Source organism: Carcharodon carcharias, chromosome 18, assembly GCF_017639515.1.
Source record: "Carcharodon carcharias isolate sCarCar2 chromosome 18, sCarCar2.pri, whole genome shotgun sequence".
NCBI lineage: Eukaryota > Metazoa > Chordata > Chondrichthyes > Lamniformes > Lamnidae > Carcharodon > Carcharodon carcharias.
The window spans coordinates 33,972,614-33,991,556 of record NC_054484.1 but is presented as its reverse complement, the minus strand read 5'-3'; the positions used below and the strand labels follow the sequence as shown (position 1 = coordinate 33,991,556).

At 41.3% G+C, this 18,943-nt stretch overlaps 1 protein-coding gene across 2 annotated transcripts in view; it reads left to right on the top strand.

Moving 5' to 3' along the window:
- Positions 1 to 18,943, top strand: part of chd1l (chromodomain helicase DNA binding protein 1-like) — a 107,862-nt gene that overhangs the window by 4,426 nt on the left and 84,493 nt on the right. For both annotated transcript variants that reach the window (XM_041210719.1, XM_041210721.1), the window contains exons 3-8: positions 5,668 to 5,774; positions 7,864 to 7,975; positions 8,538 to 8,569; positions 16,837 to 16,918; positions 17,085 to 17,247; positions 18,473 to 18,628. In XM_041210719.1, the coding sequence (XP_041066653.1) occupies positions 5,668 to 5,774; positions 7,864 to 7,975; positions 8,538 to 8,569; positions 16,837 to 16,918; positions 17,085 to 17,247; positions 18,473 to 18,628 (652 nt within the window). The remainder of the gene's footprint in view (positions 1 to 5,667; positions 5,775 to 7,863; positions 7,976 to 8,537; positions 8,570 to 16,836; positions 16,919 to 17,084; positions 17,248 to 18,472; positions 18,629 to 18,943) is intronic.

Genomic DNA, 18,943 nt, shown 5'->3' with positions numbered 1-18,943 from the left:
TAGTTAATCTAACTCCCAGTTACACTTTCATTAAGGCAACAGTAAGACACACAGATTTCAAAAGACCCAGACAAAGAAACACGATACCCCGAACAATCCAGTTCAAAGTGAGTTTTCTTAACTTTAGTTCTTTGTAGACAGCAGCTTGAGGTTTAGATGTTGGAGGCTTTTCACACTTGTTTTAGATCTTAGAATTCTTGTCCTTACACACAGCCTTCTCTCCTTTATACATATTTTCCCCTTTGAATGCCAAACCCCATTGTTTTACTATGTCTTTGGACTTTACCTCTCTAATAATAAAAAATCTCTCATTGTACAAATTTTACCAGTAAGCTTTGGGAAAAATAAACACACTGTCTCTTAATTTCTCCTGGCTAGGTGAAACATTTCACCCCTCCTTTGAATTCAAGCTAGTTTGGTTTATTTACAATGCAAATATTTTCTTTACCCCTTACATCCTAAAACTTCCCCAATGTTTACCTGCTTAACATTTCAAACCTAGCTGATCTTCTGACACATCAAAGCCTTCAGACCAGCTGCCTTTAATTCAATTAACATAAACACAACCCACTATTACTGTACTTCACAATTAATTCCAATAACATTGTGAAAATTACTATAACCTTCTTGCCGCTGCCAAGCTTTCAGCCTCCAACCCTTGGAGCTCCAGTGTGCCCACAGTGCATGGCCGACCCTAAAGTCTATCATAATAATCACCCGCGAGGAAGACCATGGCCTCTGTCAAGAAACATAATGACTGGCTTGGTGAAAGTGACCAAGAGATACAGGACTTAATCGAGCATAAGTGCAAACCTTTTGTAGACTGGAAACATTCTCGTAGCTCAAGAGAAAACCAGCAGTCCTGAAGGCAGCAGTGCAACATAAAACCCATGACATAAAGAGCAAATCCCAGGTAGAAAGCATGCAGGTGATCCAACAACATGTGGACATTGATGACATGCGCAGTTTCCTCAGCACTGTTAAGATGATCAATGGCCCCAAAATGTCATGGATACACCCTGTTGAGAGCCAGACATGGAGGGGAGCTCACCAAGGACAGGGAGGCGGCCAGTATTCACTAGAGAGAACATTTTGACAAACTACTCAACTGCGACTCTCTGACTTATAAGCTCTCAACTTCATGCCCCGTCCACTGCAGTTTTGGTGCCACCTGGTTCAGAGAGCAATTGAAAAAGCCATTTGACAGCTGAAAAACAACCAAACCTCTGGAGCTGGTGGAATCCCTGCTGAACTTCTGAAATGTAGCAGAGATCCATTTCAGCCTCCTGCGCAGGTCCCCAGCATCACAGATGCCAGTCTTCAGCCAATTCGATTCACTCCACGTGATATCAAGAAACAGCTGAAGGCACTAGATACTGCAAAGGCTATGGGCCCTGACAATATTTTGACAATAGTACTGAAGACTTGTGCTCCAGAACTTGCCGTGCCCCTAGCCAAGCTGTTCCAGTACAGCTACAACACTGGCATCTACCCGGCTATGTGGAAAATTGCCCAGGTATGTCCTGTACACAAAAAGCAGGACAAATCCAACCCAGCCAATTACCGCCCCATCACTCTACTCTCCATCATCAGTAAAGTAATGGAAGGGGTCATCAACAGTGCTATTAAGCGGCACTTGCTTAGCAATAACCTGCTCACTAATGTCCAGTTTGGGTTCCGCCAGGGCCACTCAGTTTTTGACCTCATTACAGTCTTGGTTCAAACATGGACAAAAGAGTTGAACTCGTGAGGTGAGAGTGTCTGCCATGACATCAAGGCAGCATTTGACCGAGTCTGGCACTAAGGAGCCGCAGCAAAGCTGGAGTCGATGGGAATCGGGGAAATCTCTCTGCTGGTTGGAGTCATACTTAGCACAAAGGAAGATGGTTGTGGTTGTTGTAGGTCAGTCATCTCAGCTCCAGGACATCACTGCAGGAGTTCCTCAGGGTAGTGTCCTAGACCCAACCATCTTCAGTTGCTTCATCAATGACCTTCCATCATAAGGTCAGAAGTGGGGATGTTTGAGGATGATTGCACAGTGTTCAGCACCACTCCCGACTCCTCGGATACTGAAGCAGTCCATGTCCAAATGCAGCAAGACCTGGACAATATCCAGGTTTGGGCTGACAAGTGGCAAGTAACATTCGCGCCACAAAGTATCAGGCAATGACCATCTCCAACAAGAGAGAATCCAACCATCACCTCTAGATGTTCAATGGCATTACCATCACTGAATCCCCCACAGTCAACAAACTGGGGGGGTTACTATTGTCCAGACACTGAACTGGACTAACCATATAAATACTGTGGCTACAAGAGCAGGTCTGAGGCTAGGAATCATGCGACGAGTAACTCACCTCCTGACGCCCCAAAGCCTGTCCACCATCTACAAGACACAAGTCAGGGGTGTGATGGAATACTCCCCACTCGCCTGGATGAGTGCAGCTCCCACAATACTGAAGAAGCTGGACACTGTCCAGGCAAAGCAGTCCACTTGATTGGCACCACATCTGCAAACATTCACTCCCTCCACCACTGACACACAGTAACAGCAGTGTGTTCCATCGACAAGAGGCACTGCAGGAATTCGCCAATGCTCCTTAGACAGCACCTTCCAAACCCATGACCACTGCTGTCTAGAGGGGCAAGGGCAGCAGACACATGGGAACACCACCACCTGAAAGTTCCCCTCCAAGTCGCTCTCCATCCTGACTTGGAAATATATCACTGTTCCTTCACTGTTGCTGGGTCAAAATCCTGGAACTCTCTTCCTAATAGCACTGTGGGTGCACCTACACCACATAGACAGCAGCGGTTCAAGAAGGCAGCTTACCACCACCTTCTCAAGGGCAACTTGAGATGGGCAATAACTGCTGGCTCAGCCAGCGAAGCCCACATCCTGTGAATGAATAAAAAAAATACACTACTGGCATGGCTGCACAACCTCATCTCCTTCATCTGGGAAAAGGAGCGCATACAGGGGGATCTCAGGGACGATGTGATCGTGACTATATTCAATAAGGGAGATAAGCCTGATTGTGATAAGTACAGAGGAATCTCCCTGCTCTCTGCCACAGGGAAAACCATTGCAAGGGTCCTCCTCAATTGTCTCCTCTCAATTGTCAAAGAGTTCCTTCCAGAGTCATAGTGCGGTTTTCGCCCATCAAGAGGCACCACAGGCACGATCTATACTATGCAACAAATGCAAGAAAAATGATTTCTTGTGTTCTTGCTGTCTTTTTTTAATGGTCTTTCCATGGTCTTTTTTTAACCTCAAGACAGCCTTTGACTCTGACAACTATGAAAGCTTATGGAGTATCCTCTTTGAATTGGCTGCCGTCAGAAATTAGTCACCATTCTCTACCTGCTCCATGATCACATGCAAGCTGTGATCTTCACCAGTGGAACCACCACAGATCCCATCTCAGTCAAGACTGGGAGCAAACAAGGCTGTGTCATCACACCAATCCTTTTCTCCATCTTCCTCACTGCAACACTGTGCCTCACCTGTAACAAATTACTCGCGTGGAGATAATTTACAGAACAGATGGGAAACTGTTCAACCTATGCCACCTTTAATCCAAAATCAAAATCATTCTAACTTCATTCATTGAGCTCCAGTATGCAGATGACACTTGTGTGTGTGCCCACTCAGAAACTGAGTATTTGTCGACTCCTTCTCTGAAGCATATAAGAAAATGGACCTTTCACTGAACACTTGGAGAACCGATCCTCTTCAACCAACTCCCACAACACAACACCTCCCTTCATCGATTAAGACCAATGGCGAGATCCTGGAAAATGTTGACCATTTTCTGTATCTTGGGAGTCTAATTTATCATTGTGTCCAATGTGTCAGCTCAGCTTTCAGTCAACTGAGGAAAAGAGCATTTGAAGACCAAGATATCAAACCCAAGACTAAGATCATAGTTTACTGGGCAACTGTGATCCCCGCATTCCTATATGCTCTGAGGATTTGGACAACTTACAGCAGGCACCTCAAAATACTGGAGAAGTACCACGAAGGTCCTCCAAATCTGTTGGGAAGAAATGCTGTGAAACAGAAGCATCCTCTCCCAAGCCAACATGCCCAGCATCGAGGTACTAATCACTCAAAACCAGCTCTGCTGGGCAAGAAGTGTCCTTTGTATGCCTGACACCAGACTCCCAAAGCAATTACTTGACTCGGAACACTGTCATCAGGATACTCCCAGGAGGACAACAATAACCCTTTTGGGATGTCCACAAGGCGTCCCTGAAGAGATCAAACATTTCCGTCAACTCAAGGGAGTCCCTCGCTTGTGACTAACTAAAACGGAGAAGGTTCATTTGGTAAGGCGCCAAAGATGTCAAAGTTCATTAGAAACTTGCAGAGGTGAAGTTGAGGAATTAAAGAGAGGGCATAAACCTCCCAACAACTCATCCACCTGACCCTCTGAGCACCACCAGCCCTGCATGTGGCAGAATCTGCAATCATGTGTTGGACTCATCAGCCATCTCAGAACCCATCAAACCAGAGTGGAAACAAGTCATCTTCGATCCTGCGGGAATTCCAAAGAAGAAGAAAGGTAACTGTGGAAGAGTGCACTGAGGATGTGGGCTTGGAAGACTTGCAGTTTGGTCTTCTCAGTCAGATTGCTGTTATTCTGGGGAGTCTATATTTCCCTGTTGCTTTCTCCATGGCAATGCCTTGGCCAATTAAGGTTGACTTTGCAACCAATCAGCACCACCTGCAGTATAAATTGTTGTGATTATTTGAAATTTGGTATTCTTACGATGTCCTAATGAGTGCAAGATGAAAGGCTTCGGCAACATGCCCCTCTTTTCAGCAATATTCAAGTTCTGTATTAACGAAGCGACTATAAGTACTTTTGTGCTTTTGAACAAATTTGTCTTCAGAATACTTGAACAAGAATATATTTCAATAAGAATACTTTTAGGGTTTATCACTGCTTAATCTTTAATGGCATGCGACGACGGCAGGTACAGAGACATATTCATTATTTGAACATAAAGAATTGAACTTGTTATTTATTTATTTTCCTGAGCATTCCCAGAGCTCAATAGAATGACAAAGAAAAATCCACCCCAGAAACTAGTCACGCTATTGTAACTATCTCAAAACTGCATTGAAAAAATGAAGAGAAATCTGGTTAAGTGTTATTGCCACAAGTTGATGGTCAACAACAATTTGCAGATTTGTAAAGCCTTTAACAGTTCCAAAGCACTTGACACGGACGTAATAGAAAAATTTGATGCTGAGCCAAAGAAAAAAAATATTTGTACAGGTGACCAGAAGCTTTGTCAAGGAGATGACTTTTAATCATATTCTTAAATGAATAGAGGGAATTGCAGATATAGTTTAGTGAATTCCAGAGCTTGGGGCCTAGGAGGCAGAGCTTCCAATGGCAAGGGGAGGTGAGAGGGGATAGACAAAAGGTCAGAGTCAGAGAAACAAAGGGTTTGGTGGAGTCATTGTAGGGCTGGAGGAGCTCATAGTGATAAGGAAGGGTGTGACTATGCAGGGTTGAAAACACGAGGTTGAAAACTTGAAGGGGTTGGAGCATTGAAATGTATGTCAGCAAGGACAGGAATCATGGGTGAACAGGATTTGATACAGACTTGCACTTATTGTAAATACAATGACATCTCTGCTCTTTTTTTCAGTCAATATGTTTTCTTCTCTACCTAACTGGAAGGCAAAAGGAGAAAAATCCTTTCTTGATCTTGTGCCCATTGTCAGTACTGAAGAATTGGACAGAAGAACTGGGAGGGTAACATATTTAAAATATAATATTTATATTGTTTCTTGGGTTGCTTTGTCTTTCAGTTTTCTCTTAATCTCTCTCTCTATCATTAGTTGAGAGAATAGTAAAAGTGCTTTTAGTGGATGGAAATAATTAACTTGCCCAAGTACTCCATATAAATGTTAACATGTGGAGCTAATTTTGACTTTGGGTGATAAATGTAAAACAGGTGACATGTTATACATTTCTCCCAATATCCATTTGAATAAATTTCAATGGAAATTAAACTCAGCAGAGATATACAGTGCACATCTGAATCTCTACACCCATTTCACACTATCACCCAAATTGAGTTGCTCTTAAACATTTAGTTGGCTCACACGCTTATGTGCACTATGACTCGATGAAAGATGACGCATTATTTGTCCGGTAAAATGTGCCTGTGCATTTAGAACCGATGCCTAGTGCTGGTCTTTTACAACCATCTTTTCCCATTATAATGCTTCTTTGCACAGTTAAAAGTGACAGCTTAACCAAATGAGATTTCCTTTGATAATGCACACAATCCTAACATCTGGTAATAAGTCAATGCTAAGTATTTCCATTGTTAAATAGATTTGATTGTGAAATCATCTGTTGGAATTTTTAGATAATGATTTTCCAACAATATGTCTTTGTCTTATAAATGATATTTCATTAATCTGTGAGACTCACTGAAAAACAACAGGAAGGTCTCCACACTCTGGAAATCCCTTCCTCAACCCCTCTGCCTCTCCGTTTCCTTTTCTTCTTTGAGATCATCCTTAACATCCACCCATTGAACCAAACTTTTGGTAACTCGATCTACTATCTCCTTTAATTTGGCATTACGCTTCTGAAGCACCTTGATTTTTTTCCTGATATTAAAGATGCTATAATAAATGGAAGCTGTATTTTCATATATAAGTGACCCTAGACCGAATGAATGTAAACGTTCTGTGGTGAAAGAATAGTCCCATTTTTCAGTCAGCCGCTAAGTCTATAATTTTGGCAGTCTATGTAGTTCTTAAAAATGTGCTCTGTGTACCTTGGGAGGGCAGTGTTATGATACTGTGGCACACATTGTGATGGAGTAGGAATGTTGCAGATTTGATTTCTTTACACTTCACCTAATTCCTAGTCTGGGCTGGCATAGAGTTTCCATATAGAAACAACATTGTCTCCAAGATGGGGAAAGGCAAATTGGATTGTTTGACATGCCTGGATGACAACTTGTGCTTTCTAGCATCTGAGGGAGACAATGGAAAAGTCTGGGTGCACTTTGCACTCTCAGCAATGGGCCTGGCAAACCCAAGGTAAGAAGCCATGGTAATAAATTCAGAATAATCCTGTGATTGAAGCTGTTCTATATTTTTTCATTTCTCTCATTCCTTTCATCAAAGACATCATGAACTGAACTTTGACTGAAAACACAATCCGGTGACTTGCTTGTAGGTTGTTATTTTTGCAACTCTTGATTCAGGAACTCAAAGACGCAGGAGAGTAGCTATGCTTTTATTTAATCTGTTAATGTGTCAGCCATGGTTCAGTTATTAGCACTATTGCCTCTGAGTAAGCAGGTTCTAGTCCTACTCAAGATACTTGAGCACAAAACCTAGGGCAGTGCGGTACCGAGGGAATGCTGCATCGTCAGAGATGCTGTCTTTCATTTGCTAAACAAAGTCCCCATCTATCTTCTCAGGTGGACCTGAAAAACCATGATACTATATCTCGAAGAAGAACAGGGAGTGTTCTCTTTGGTGTACTAGGTGATGTTTTATTCCTCGACTAGCTCCACTAAAAAATGATTATCCAGGACTTGCTGTGCACATTGGTTGCTGTGTTCCCCACATTACAACAGTGACTATGTTTCAAAAGTATTTGTAAAGCTCTTTGGGACATCCAGAAGTAGTGAACAGCGCTATATAAAAGCAATTTCTTTCTTTCTTTTTCATTGATGTGGTTTAAATGAGCAACTAGCCCCACAGTGTCACAGAAACAAGCCTGTATTTTACTGAATCTTCATGTTGGAGATACAGTGTGTTGTACCACCACATCACTCTTATACTTGTCAATACAAATATATATTATTCTGCAGGTTTGCTCCACAGCTTTCATTGGTTGTGTACACAGGAGACAAAGATACAAGACTAGCTTTGCAACAAGATCTAAAGAATTACAATTTCCAAGTACTTCTCACCACTTATGAGGTATTGTGGATAATCAGAATTGACTTATATAATCACTACTACATTAATATTGTAATATCTTCATATTGCAAGTAAGATATAAGTACATGTCAATCTTAACCTATTATTGCCTCTGTCATTATTGGATATCCCTGGGCTAAATATAATTTTTGTCTGTAATTAGTTTAATTCATTCTTTTGACTCAGAACCATAAAATATTAACTGCCTTTTATGTGGAATTTGGTTTGTGGTGTTGGGGCGGAATGGTTTTTTTTTTAAACGTTAGGTATAGATGCTAAATACTTTAGTTAATCGGTGCCATTTTAGAGCAGAAAGTGGATATTCCAAAGCAGCAAAATACCTTTTTGGTTCTACTTGAAATATCTTTGACATTGGAAAAGATTGATTCAAAAATATAAATTTCCACCTGATGTCAAAAGTTTAATGCCTAATGGTCACAATATGGATAGTAGCGAATGCATTGGACTATTGTCCATGGCCTGGATGCCATGTTGCCTTTTGGATTAGATGCAAACAATTCGGCATATAATAATGAATGTTTTTATTTCTTATTTGATTTAGATTTGCCTGAAAGATGCTTCTTTCCTGAGCAGGTGAGCCACTGTACAACTTAGTTGTACTATTGGAGACAAGTAAAAAAAATGTGGTTACTTTTATTAAAATTCTTTTGTTATGATATAGCAAGACTGGTAAAATATTTTTTCTTAACTAATTATATCAGATGAAATAATATCAAGGTAAAATAGAGCAATTTGGATTGTACTAAATTAAATTTAGCCATGCACTTTGTATTTCCAGCATTCACTGGTGTTTGTTGAGTGAAGATGCTGGTAGAGAGATGAATCTGATAATGTTTCAGAAAAAAAAATCCAACTGATTCACTAATAGACTGGCGTGCTGCTGCTATTAAAATACAGTCTTCTTCAATCATATCTCCAATACCCAATGCAAATTGACAAGCTGTAACTCATTGCATTATTTTAAATTTGATTTTGTTTTGTTTTACCTATATGCTCTGTGACTTACTGAACTAAATGGATAAACAAAATAATTAGATCTAAAATAAGGAGAAAGAACGATTTCACGAATCCTGGAAATGCTTACTGGCATTATTGTAAGAGCTTAGAAAATATATTCAAAGATGGTCAGAACTGCAGTCATGGAGGGGTGCAAAACATAATGGAACAATTTTGTCAGTACTTCATAAGTAAAGGGTAGTCAAGGAAGAGATGTGAACCATAACATATATAAGTGGTCTGAAATGAAGTATGCATAATGTAAGATAGTTCATATTTTGAGTGATTATTCCCTCCAAGTAGAACTGATGACTTTAATATAAATTAGATGCATGTTCCTTGCTGCATGCTAAAAGGGCCCAGAACAAACGAAGAACCAGGAACAGATAGTATCTGTCCCAGGATATGTAGACAAAGTTTAGTGAGCAATTGATGGTCATTTTGAGGTTGTTGGAAGTATGGTAGCATATTGGTTTTGTTACTCGACTAGTATTGCAGAGGTCTGGACTAATGGTTTAGAGGCACATGTTCAGATTCCAAATTCCACATGGCAGCTGGGAATTTAAATTCAGTAATTAAATAAATCTGAAATAAAAATCTAGTATCAGTAAAGGTGATCATGAAAGTACCAGACTCTTGTTAGAAACCCATCTGGTTCAGTAATTTCCTTAAGGGAAGGAAATCTGCTGTTCTTACCCAGCCCGGCCAAATGTGACTCCAGACACGCAACAACGTGGTTGACTCTGCAATGGCCTGGTATGCCACTTGGTTGTATTAAGACCAATACAAAAAAAAAACAGGGGTTAAACCAGGCAACTGTGTGACCTAGGTTCCAGACTCTGACGACAAACACATACCCAGACCTATTGACCCTGCAAAGTTCTCTTTGATAATATCTGGGGACTTGTGTCAAAGTTGGGAGAACTGTTCCACAGATTGGTTGATCAACAGCCTGACATTGTTGTACTCACAGAATCATGCCTTTCAGCCAACATCCCAAATTCCTCCAACACTATTCCTGTGTATGTGCTGTCTGTTGGCAAGATAGACCCGTTAGAGGTGGCAGCATAGTGATATGCAGTCAGGAGGGAGTAGCCCTGGCAGCTCTTCACATTGACTCTGGACCTCAAGAACTCTCATAGCATCAGGTCAAACATGGGCAAGAAAACCTACTGTTGATTATCACCTTCTGCCTACCCTCAGCTGATGAGTCACTATTCATCCATGTTGAATGTCAATTGGAAGAAGTATTAATGGTAGCGGGGCACAGAATGTACACTGGGTTGGCAAGTTGGTAGGAGTGACCATCACACAGTCCTAACAGAGACAAAGTCCAGTTTTCAAACTGAGGTCACTCTCCATTGTATTGTGTGACACTACCACCATGTTCAATGGGATAGATTCAGAACAGATCCAGCAACTCAACTGGGTATCCTTGAGTAGCTGTGGGCTGTTAGTAGCAGCAGAAATGTATTCAAGCACAATTTGTAACCTCATGGGCAACATATCCCTCACTTTACCATTACCATCAAGCAAGGGGACCAGCTCTGGTTCACGCAGGAGTCAAGGCATACCAGTTTTAGTGCCAAACATACCTGAAAATGTGGCACCAATCTGGTGGAGTTACAACACAGGACTACATGTATGCTAAACAGTGGAAGCAGAATGCTGTAGATAGAGCTAAGTGATTCCACAACCAATGGATCATATCAAAGCTTTTCAGTCCTGTCACATCCAGCTGTGAATGGTGGCAAACAACTAAACAACTTCTCAACCATCTCCAAGAAAAGAAAGTCTAATCACTACTCCTTGACATTCAAAGATATTACCATCATTGGATCACCATTGACCAGAACTTAAATACTGTGGCTTCAAGAGCATGTCAGTGGCTGTGTATTCTGTGTCGAGTTACTCACCTAACTCCCAAAGCCTTTCCACCATCTACAAGGCACAAATCAGGAGTGTAATAAAACACTTGCCTGAATGAATGCAGATCCAACAACACTGAAGAAGCTTCCAAGACAAAGCAACCCATTTGATTGGCACCCCATTCATTAACTTAAATATTCACACCCTCCACCACTGATGCACCATAACTGCGATGTGCATCATTTACAAGAGGCAGTGCAGCAACTTAGGAAGGTTTCTTTGACAGCACCTTGCAAAACCATGAACTTTGCCACCTAGAATGTCAAGGGTAGTAGGCACATGAGAAGACGACCATCTGCATGTTCCTCTCCCAGTCACTCACCATTCTGACTTTGAAATATGTCAACCTTTCTACATAATTGGGTTAAAATCATGGAACATCCCTCCCTAACAATATTGTAGAAGAGCCATCACCTTACAGACTCAAGTAGGTCAAGAAGATGGCTCACTGTCATATTCTCACTGGATGGGTAATAAATACGAACAAATGAATACATTTAAAAGGAAAGAGCGAATCAGTAAACCCTGACAATGCCCAAGTAAACTGTAAATGGGCAAAAAAGGGTGCTCTTTTTTACCATAAGACATAGGAGCAGAAGTATGCCATTCGGCCCATCGAGTCTGACTCTCCCACAGGGGAAACAACCTCTCAGGATCTACCCTGTCAAGCTCCCTAAGAATCTTATATATTTCATTAAGGTCGCCTCTCATCCTTCTAAACTCCAATAAGTACTGGCCCAACCTACTCAAGCTCTTCTCTTAAGAGCATCCCTTCATACCCAGGATCAGCCTAGTGAACCTTATCTGGACTGCCTCCAATGCCAGTATATCTTTCCTTAGATAAGGGGACCAAAATTGTTCACAATATTCTACGTGTGGTCAAACTAGTGCCTTGTATAGTTTTAGCAAGACTTCCCTATTTTTATACTCCATTCCCTTTGAAATAAAAGGCAACATTCCATTTGCGTTCCCTGTTGAACTTGTATGTTAGCTTTGTGGGATTCATGCACAAAGACTCCCAAATCCCTCTGTGCTGCAGCCTTCTGCAGTCTTTCTCCATTTAAATAATATTCAGCTCCTCTACTCTTCCTGCCAAAGTGCATAACCTCACATTTTACCACGTTTTATTCCATCTGCCAAGTTTTTTTCCCACTCACTTAACCTGTCTATAGCCTTCTGTAGACTCCTTGGGCTGGATTTTGCAGTTGGTGAGCCGGGGCCCGCTTGCCGATGGCAAAATGATGCGAGATGATGTTGGGCAGAACCCCCGATGTCATCCCGCCCCATTTAAATTTTCAGGAAGGCAGTGGCACAGCGAGATCAGCTATCCGCCTGCCAACCTGTCAGTGGCCAATTGAGGCGGGATGAGGTTTCATGTAGGGTTTAAAAAAGTTTATTAAAGTTTTAGTGAAATTTATTAACATGTCCCATCTCGTGTGACATTGTCACATGAGGGGGACATGTTAAGGATTTTATTATGTTTCTAGTTTTAAAGTTTATAGAACTGTCAGCGATCTCCCTGAGGCAGCACTTAGCCTCAAGGAGATGTGCGCTCTTTCATGCGCATGTGCGAAAGAGCACACTCTCGCATTTGGGGAATTCACCCCCCCCCCCCCCGCCCGCACAGGAAGCGCATAGCGTTTCCCAGCAGACGTCACGCTGGGCAGGCCTTAATTAGCCAGCCCACCTAAAATGGTGGTGAGCCCGCTTCAACGGCGAGGATCGACTCCCCGACCGCCAGAGATTGGGTCGGGTCCGCCCGACAGGCAGAGAATTCAGCCCCTTGTGTCATCCTCACCACTTGCCTTCCCACCTATTTTTATGCCATCTGCAAACTTGGTGACAGTACATTCACTTCCTTCATCTAAGTCATTAATATATATTGTAAACAATTATAGTCCCATCACTGATCCCTATGGCACTCCACTACATTACAGGTTGCCATCCCGAAAATGTCCCCCTTATCCCAACTCTCTGTCTTCTATTAGTTAGCCAATCTTCTATCCATGCTAATATACTACTCCCAACACCATGGACTCTTATCTTATCAAGTAGCCTTATGTGCGGTACCTTACCGAACACCTTTTGGAAATCCAAATATATTACATCTACTGCTTCCCTTTTATCTATCCTGCTTACCTCCTCAAAGAATTCTAATAAATTTGTTAGGCATGATTTCTCCTTCATGAAGCCATGTTGACTCTACTTGATTAGATTATGTATTTCTAAATGCTCTGCTATTACATCCTTTATAATAGACTCCAACATTTTCCCAATGACAGATGTTAAACTAACTGGCCTATAGTTACCTATTTTTTGTCTCCCTCCCTTTTTGAATAAGGGTGTTACATTGGCCATTCTCCAACCCTCTGGGACTTTTCCAGAATCTAAGGATTCTTGGAAGATTACCACCAGTGCATCCACTATCTCTGTAGATACTTCCTTTAACATCCTGGGATGTAACCCATCAGTTCCAGGGGACTTATCGGCCTTTAGCCCCACTAGTTTCTCTAGTATTTTTTCTCTGGTGATAGTTATTGTATTTATTTCTTCCCCACCCTTAGCCCCTTGATTATTTAGTATTTTTTGGAATGCTATTAGTATCTTCTACTGTGAAAACTGAAGCCAAGTATTTATTCAATTCCTCTGCCATTTCCTGGTTTCCCATTATTATTTCCCCAGCCTCATTCTCTAATGGGCTTATGTTCGTTTTGGTCTCTCTTAATTTAACCCTCAAAGTTTCTTTTCTCCCTCTTTTTTATTTTTTTGGACATCTTTTGTTGGTTTTTAAAACTTTCCCAACCCTCTGGCTTACCATTAATCTTTGCCACATTGTAAGTTTTTTTTTCAGTTTGATACTGTCCTTAACTTCCTTGGTTAACCATGGTTGGTTTATCCCCTTCCTTGAATCCTTCTTCCTCACTGGGATATATCTTTGTTGATGACTCTTTGTTGAGAGTCATGAACTATTTTCTTAAATGTCTGCCATTGTTCATCAACCATATTTTCTGCTAAACTGCTTTCCCAGTCCAGTCCGGCCAACTCTGCCCTCATTCCATTGTAGTTACCCTTATTTAAGTTTAGCACGGTTGTTTCTGATCCAAGTTTCTCACTCAAACTGATTGCTAAATTCTACCATTTTATGGTCACTGTTTCCTAAGGGATCCTTTACTTTGAGATAATTTGTTAAACCTGCCTCATTACACATTACCTGATCCAAAATAGTCTGGTTGGATTCACAACAGGTTGTTCTAGGAAACTGTCCCAAATGCACTGTATGAATTCTTGCTTGTGAATGCCTCTGCCAATTTGATTTTCCCAATCTACATGAAGATTAAAGTCATCCATGATTAATGTACTGCCTTTTTTACATGCCCTCATTACCTCCTGATTTATTCTTTGTCCTACTGTATAGCTACCGTCATGGGGCCTATAGACTACTCCCACCCGTGGCTTCTTCCCTTTGTTTTTTATTACCTCCACCCAAATGGATTCTACATCTTCCGATCCAAGATCATTTCTTGCTATCGTACTTATTCCATCTCGTACTAACAAAGCTACCCCACCACCCTTTCCTTCCTTTTGAAAAGTTACATATCCCTGAATATTTAGTTCCCAGCCTGGATCCCATTGTAACCACATCTCCGTAATGGCTATAAGATCATTTGTACCGTTATTTCATTATTTTGTTCCGAATACTACGTGCATTTGAGTAAAGGGCCATTAATTTTGCCTTTTTACCATTATTTCCCCCTTTGACCCTATTTGCTGCTTTTTTGTTTGCACATTCTGTCCCTTCCTGTCACTCTCTGGGTATCATTACCTAAATAGCTGCCCTGCAAGGCTGCCATGTCCTTTTGCTTTGTAAGCCTATATATCCCCTTTACAGAACCTTCCCCCCTTCTATTTAGTTTTAAACCCTCTCTACAACCCTAGTTATTCGGTTCGCCAAGACACTGGTCCCAGTATGGTTCAAGTGAAGCCCGCCCCACTGGAACAACTCCCTTCTACCCCAGTACTGGTACCAGTGCCCCATGAACTGAAACCCATTCCTCCCACACCAATCTCTGAGCCATGCATTTAACTCCTTGACTTTATTTACCCTATGCTAGTTTGCCCGTGGCTCAGATAGCAATCCTGAGATTATTACCTTGGAGGTTCTGTTTTTTAAATTAGCTCCTGTTCAAATTCTTTCAGCAGAACCTCCTTTCTAGTCCTATCAATGTCGTTGGTACCAATGTTGATGATGGCAACTTGATCCCTCCCCTCCCACTCCAAGTTCCTCTCCAGCCCTGAGGAGATGTCCTTAATGCTGGCACCGGGCAAACAACACAGCCTTCAGGACTCTTGCTCGTGGCTGCAGAGAACAGTATCTATCTTCCTAATTATACTGTCCTGTACCACTACTATGTTCCCATTTCCTCCCGCCACTTCAATAGCTCTCTGTACCATGGTGCTGTGGTCAGTTCGCTTATCCTCCTTGCGGTCCCCGCTCTCATCCACACAGCTTACAAGAACCTTGTAACTGTTGGACAGTTGCAGGGACCGAGGGTCCTCGAACACTACCCCTTGGGTCCCCAAATCTGCTTCACCTGCAGTCACACCCTCCTATCTCTGATCACTGACCAAATTTGAATTACCTAATCTGAGGGGGTGACCCCCCTCCTGGAGCAAAGTGTCCAGGTAGCTTTCCCCCTCCTTGATGTGGCGCAATGTCTGCAGCTTGGACCCCAGCTCCTTAACTCGGATTCAGAGTTCCTCGAGCTGCAAACACTCTCAAGCTGCAAACACTTGGTACGGATATGTTCGCTCTGGATCACCTTGGTGTCCAGCAGCTCCCACATGCAGCAACACATTACCTGTCCTGCCATCTATCGTATTTTATTCAATTTATTAATTACTTTAGTATCCATACTCTTACAGCAGTTTACTTACCAATCAGCTACTCTCTCCATGCTCTTTTACCTCTCGTGCTCTTTAATTGTCTCACTCTTCTCTCATACTCTGTTAAAGGCTCCGCTGTTTCTCTCTCAGTCGCTCCCTGTAAATGACCACACTGCTTCTCTCTCACTTTAAATGGCCCCGCTGTTTCTCTCACACCCTCTCATTGTAAATGACCACACTGTTTCTCTCACACTCTCTCACTGTAAATGACCACGCTGTTTCCCACGCTGTAAATGACAAAAGTAGAAAAGGCAACTAAAGATTAGTTTTCATATAGAGAGTGAGCAATATATGAAATGGAGATCCATGCAGAGTAGTGGAGAGAAAAACCCTCCAAAATTATATGCTTCTGGACCTTCTGGATAAATGGAGGAACCAAGAAGAATCGATGGCTATTTGAATTAGCTTGTGAAATGTGAACCTGAATTATAGCAGATAAAGTCAAAAATGCTTAAGGAATGTTTAGGAAGAAAATCAGACCTTGCAGAAGTGAGTTGGAAATGAGGTAATATCAGCTTGAATGCAGAATAGGGTTGCTGAAGTGATGGGAAAAGAAACAATTCCCCTTAAAAACACACTTTCAGTACAATGAAACCGAAGTAAAAAATCAAATGGAAAGTTACTTTGAAACAAACCTGCATGATTTTTAGGCAATAATTTGATTTAGCAATTTATTTATTATCCAGTGGCTAGCTAATTCAGAGCCTGGCCTGTAAAATGATTATTGAAGCTGACACCTTCAAATGTTGTGCTGGAGAGAGCCAAACTAAGCACCATCTTCACATGGAGCTGCTGCACAAAATGAATGTCCAAACTTTCAAAGTTTTGTGGAATTGCACGAGTTGACGAGTTTATTGTGTTTCTTTTAAATCCCAGAATTTTCTCAGAACAAGTCAGTTTAAACTACATTTCATTTTCTTCAATCTTCAACTGACCCTAAAATGTTTAATGGATAATATACTGTATTCCAGACTGAGCTGGAGTGTACTAATTGTGGATGAGGCCCACAGGTTGAAGAACCAGAACTCTCTACTGCATAAGACTCTGAAAACAGTAAGATATTTTCTACACATAACTGTGCCCTATACTGTGTTTTCTTTGAGGAAGTCACATCTTGATTTCTGTAATTTTTGAATTGTGCATTTTGTCTTGAAGTTGAAGCATCAAAACAATTTAATGGAAATGTGCCTGTTAATGATTAATGATTGTCTACTGGTAGTTTTCAGCACGATTCACACTACTACTAACTGGAACACCAGCACAGAACAATCTTCATGAGCTCTATTCACTGCTGAGCTTTGTGGAACCAAATGTGTTCTCAGCAGATGAAGTGGATGAATTTATTAAATATTACAATAATGTAGAACAGGATGCAGAACAAGGTAAACACTTACTTTGCCAATGTTAATTCCTTTAATTTTACCATATTTGAATGCCAAATTTGTCTAACTATATCCCACATCAACTTTGCCTTTCTCGATCATGCATTAATTGCAGAGTGACCTAATCTGCAATTGGCTCCTAGCTCTCTTATACTGCCAATCCAGCTGTTAATAGTCTATTGATGATACTTGTTCCAATTTTCTGACAAAAGTTCTGCCAACTGTCTAGTGCCCCTGGCAGTAATGAAGTTGAAATCGGAAGTTCAGTGATATGAGGGGCTATAGATATATGTGTAATGTGGCAAGAAAGACTATGTCCCAAATTAAATTGACAATAACATCTCATCAGTATTGGAATTTTACATTAGTAATGGCCCCAGGATTGTTATCTAGAACTAGGAAGGATGTTGATCTCTGTTATTGCAATGAGTTTCTTATGTATCCATTAGTTATATCAGTTGAGCGGCTGTGTCCTGCTTTTGAGACCAGATGTAAGGGGCCTCCAGCAGGCTGGTAACAAAAGAAGCAAATGGAGATTTATCTCAATGGGTAGGAGAAATAAGTGATAACTTGCCTTTTCTTCCACTCAACTATACAGGGAGTACTTTACATTGAAAGCATTAGTTCTACAACAGGGCTTCTCAAACTGTGGGTTGTGACCTCTTTTGGGGTCGTGAGAAGATTTTGGGGTCCCGAGCTCCAAGGCAGCAATAGCTGCCATGGAGCTTAGACTGAATGCTGAATGAGGCCCCTTTAAATCCTTTTGCTTTTTTGTATTGGTGGGCTCGGCCCAATTGACAGATTTTTGAGGCCTGATTGCTCTGCAATAAAAGCCTACGAAAAGGTACGTGTTAATTTTTATCGAAAAAAAACCTGTGGTTTAAACAATTGCCACCATGCTGAACTTTGCACCCCCACCACCCCCACCCCACCCCCTCCCGCTCACCTGAAGCTACCCGTCCCCTTGCTCAGGAGCTCTAAGCCCCATCCAGGGACTAAGATTGAATCCTTTATATGTAATGAATCTGGATTATAAATACATGTTACTATGGCATCAATGTCATGTACCCTTATAGAAGAAAAAATGTGATCATATTGTAAAGTAATTGTAAGATCAAGTGTAAGGTTTGCATATTTCAGTTAAATTACAGTGCTGAAGATTAAGGTATTGACTGTATTATATTAAGAACAATGATGATGGCAGTATGCTTCTACCTCTCCCCAGCTAAAGAGCTGCACAGTCTGATGTACCCATTCCTTCTCAGAAGAATCAAGGCTGATGTTGCTGCTGATCTACCTAAAAAGATAGACATTGTTTTGTATCATGGGATGTCTGTACTGCAGAAAAAATACTATAAAGCCATTCTGATGAAAGACTTGGGTGAGTACTAAATATCTAATTGTAAGCCAACAGCATTTTCTAATTGCTTAAGTAGCCATATTAGTCCACTGTCTATCTGTAGCCAAGTGCTTGTCATCTAAATACGTAACACATGCTTAATGAGATTTTTGTCAAAATTCATAACTTGTGTCTTGCAAATATTCCAGAAGCCTGTTCATCATGCTCTATATATTTTATATTTGCTTAAGTAATCCTTAGTTGTTCACAAAGAAAATCCGAAATAAACAAATTCCCAAATCCTTGATTTAGGACGATCATTTAAACTCAGGCCATTCTGATGTATAATTAGGCCAT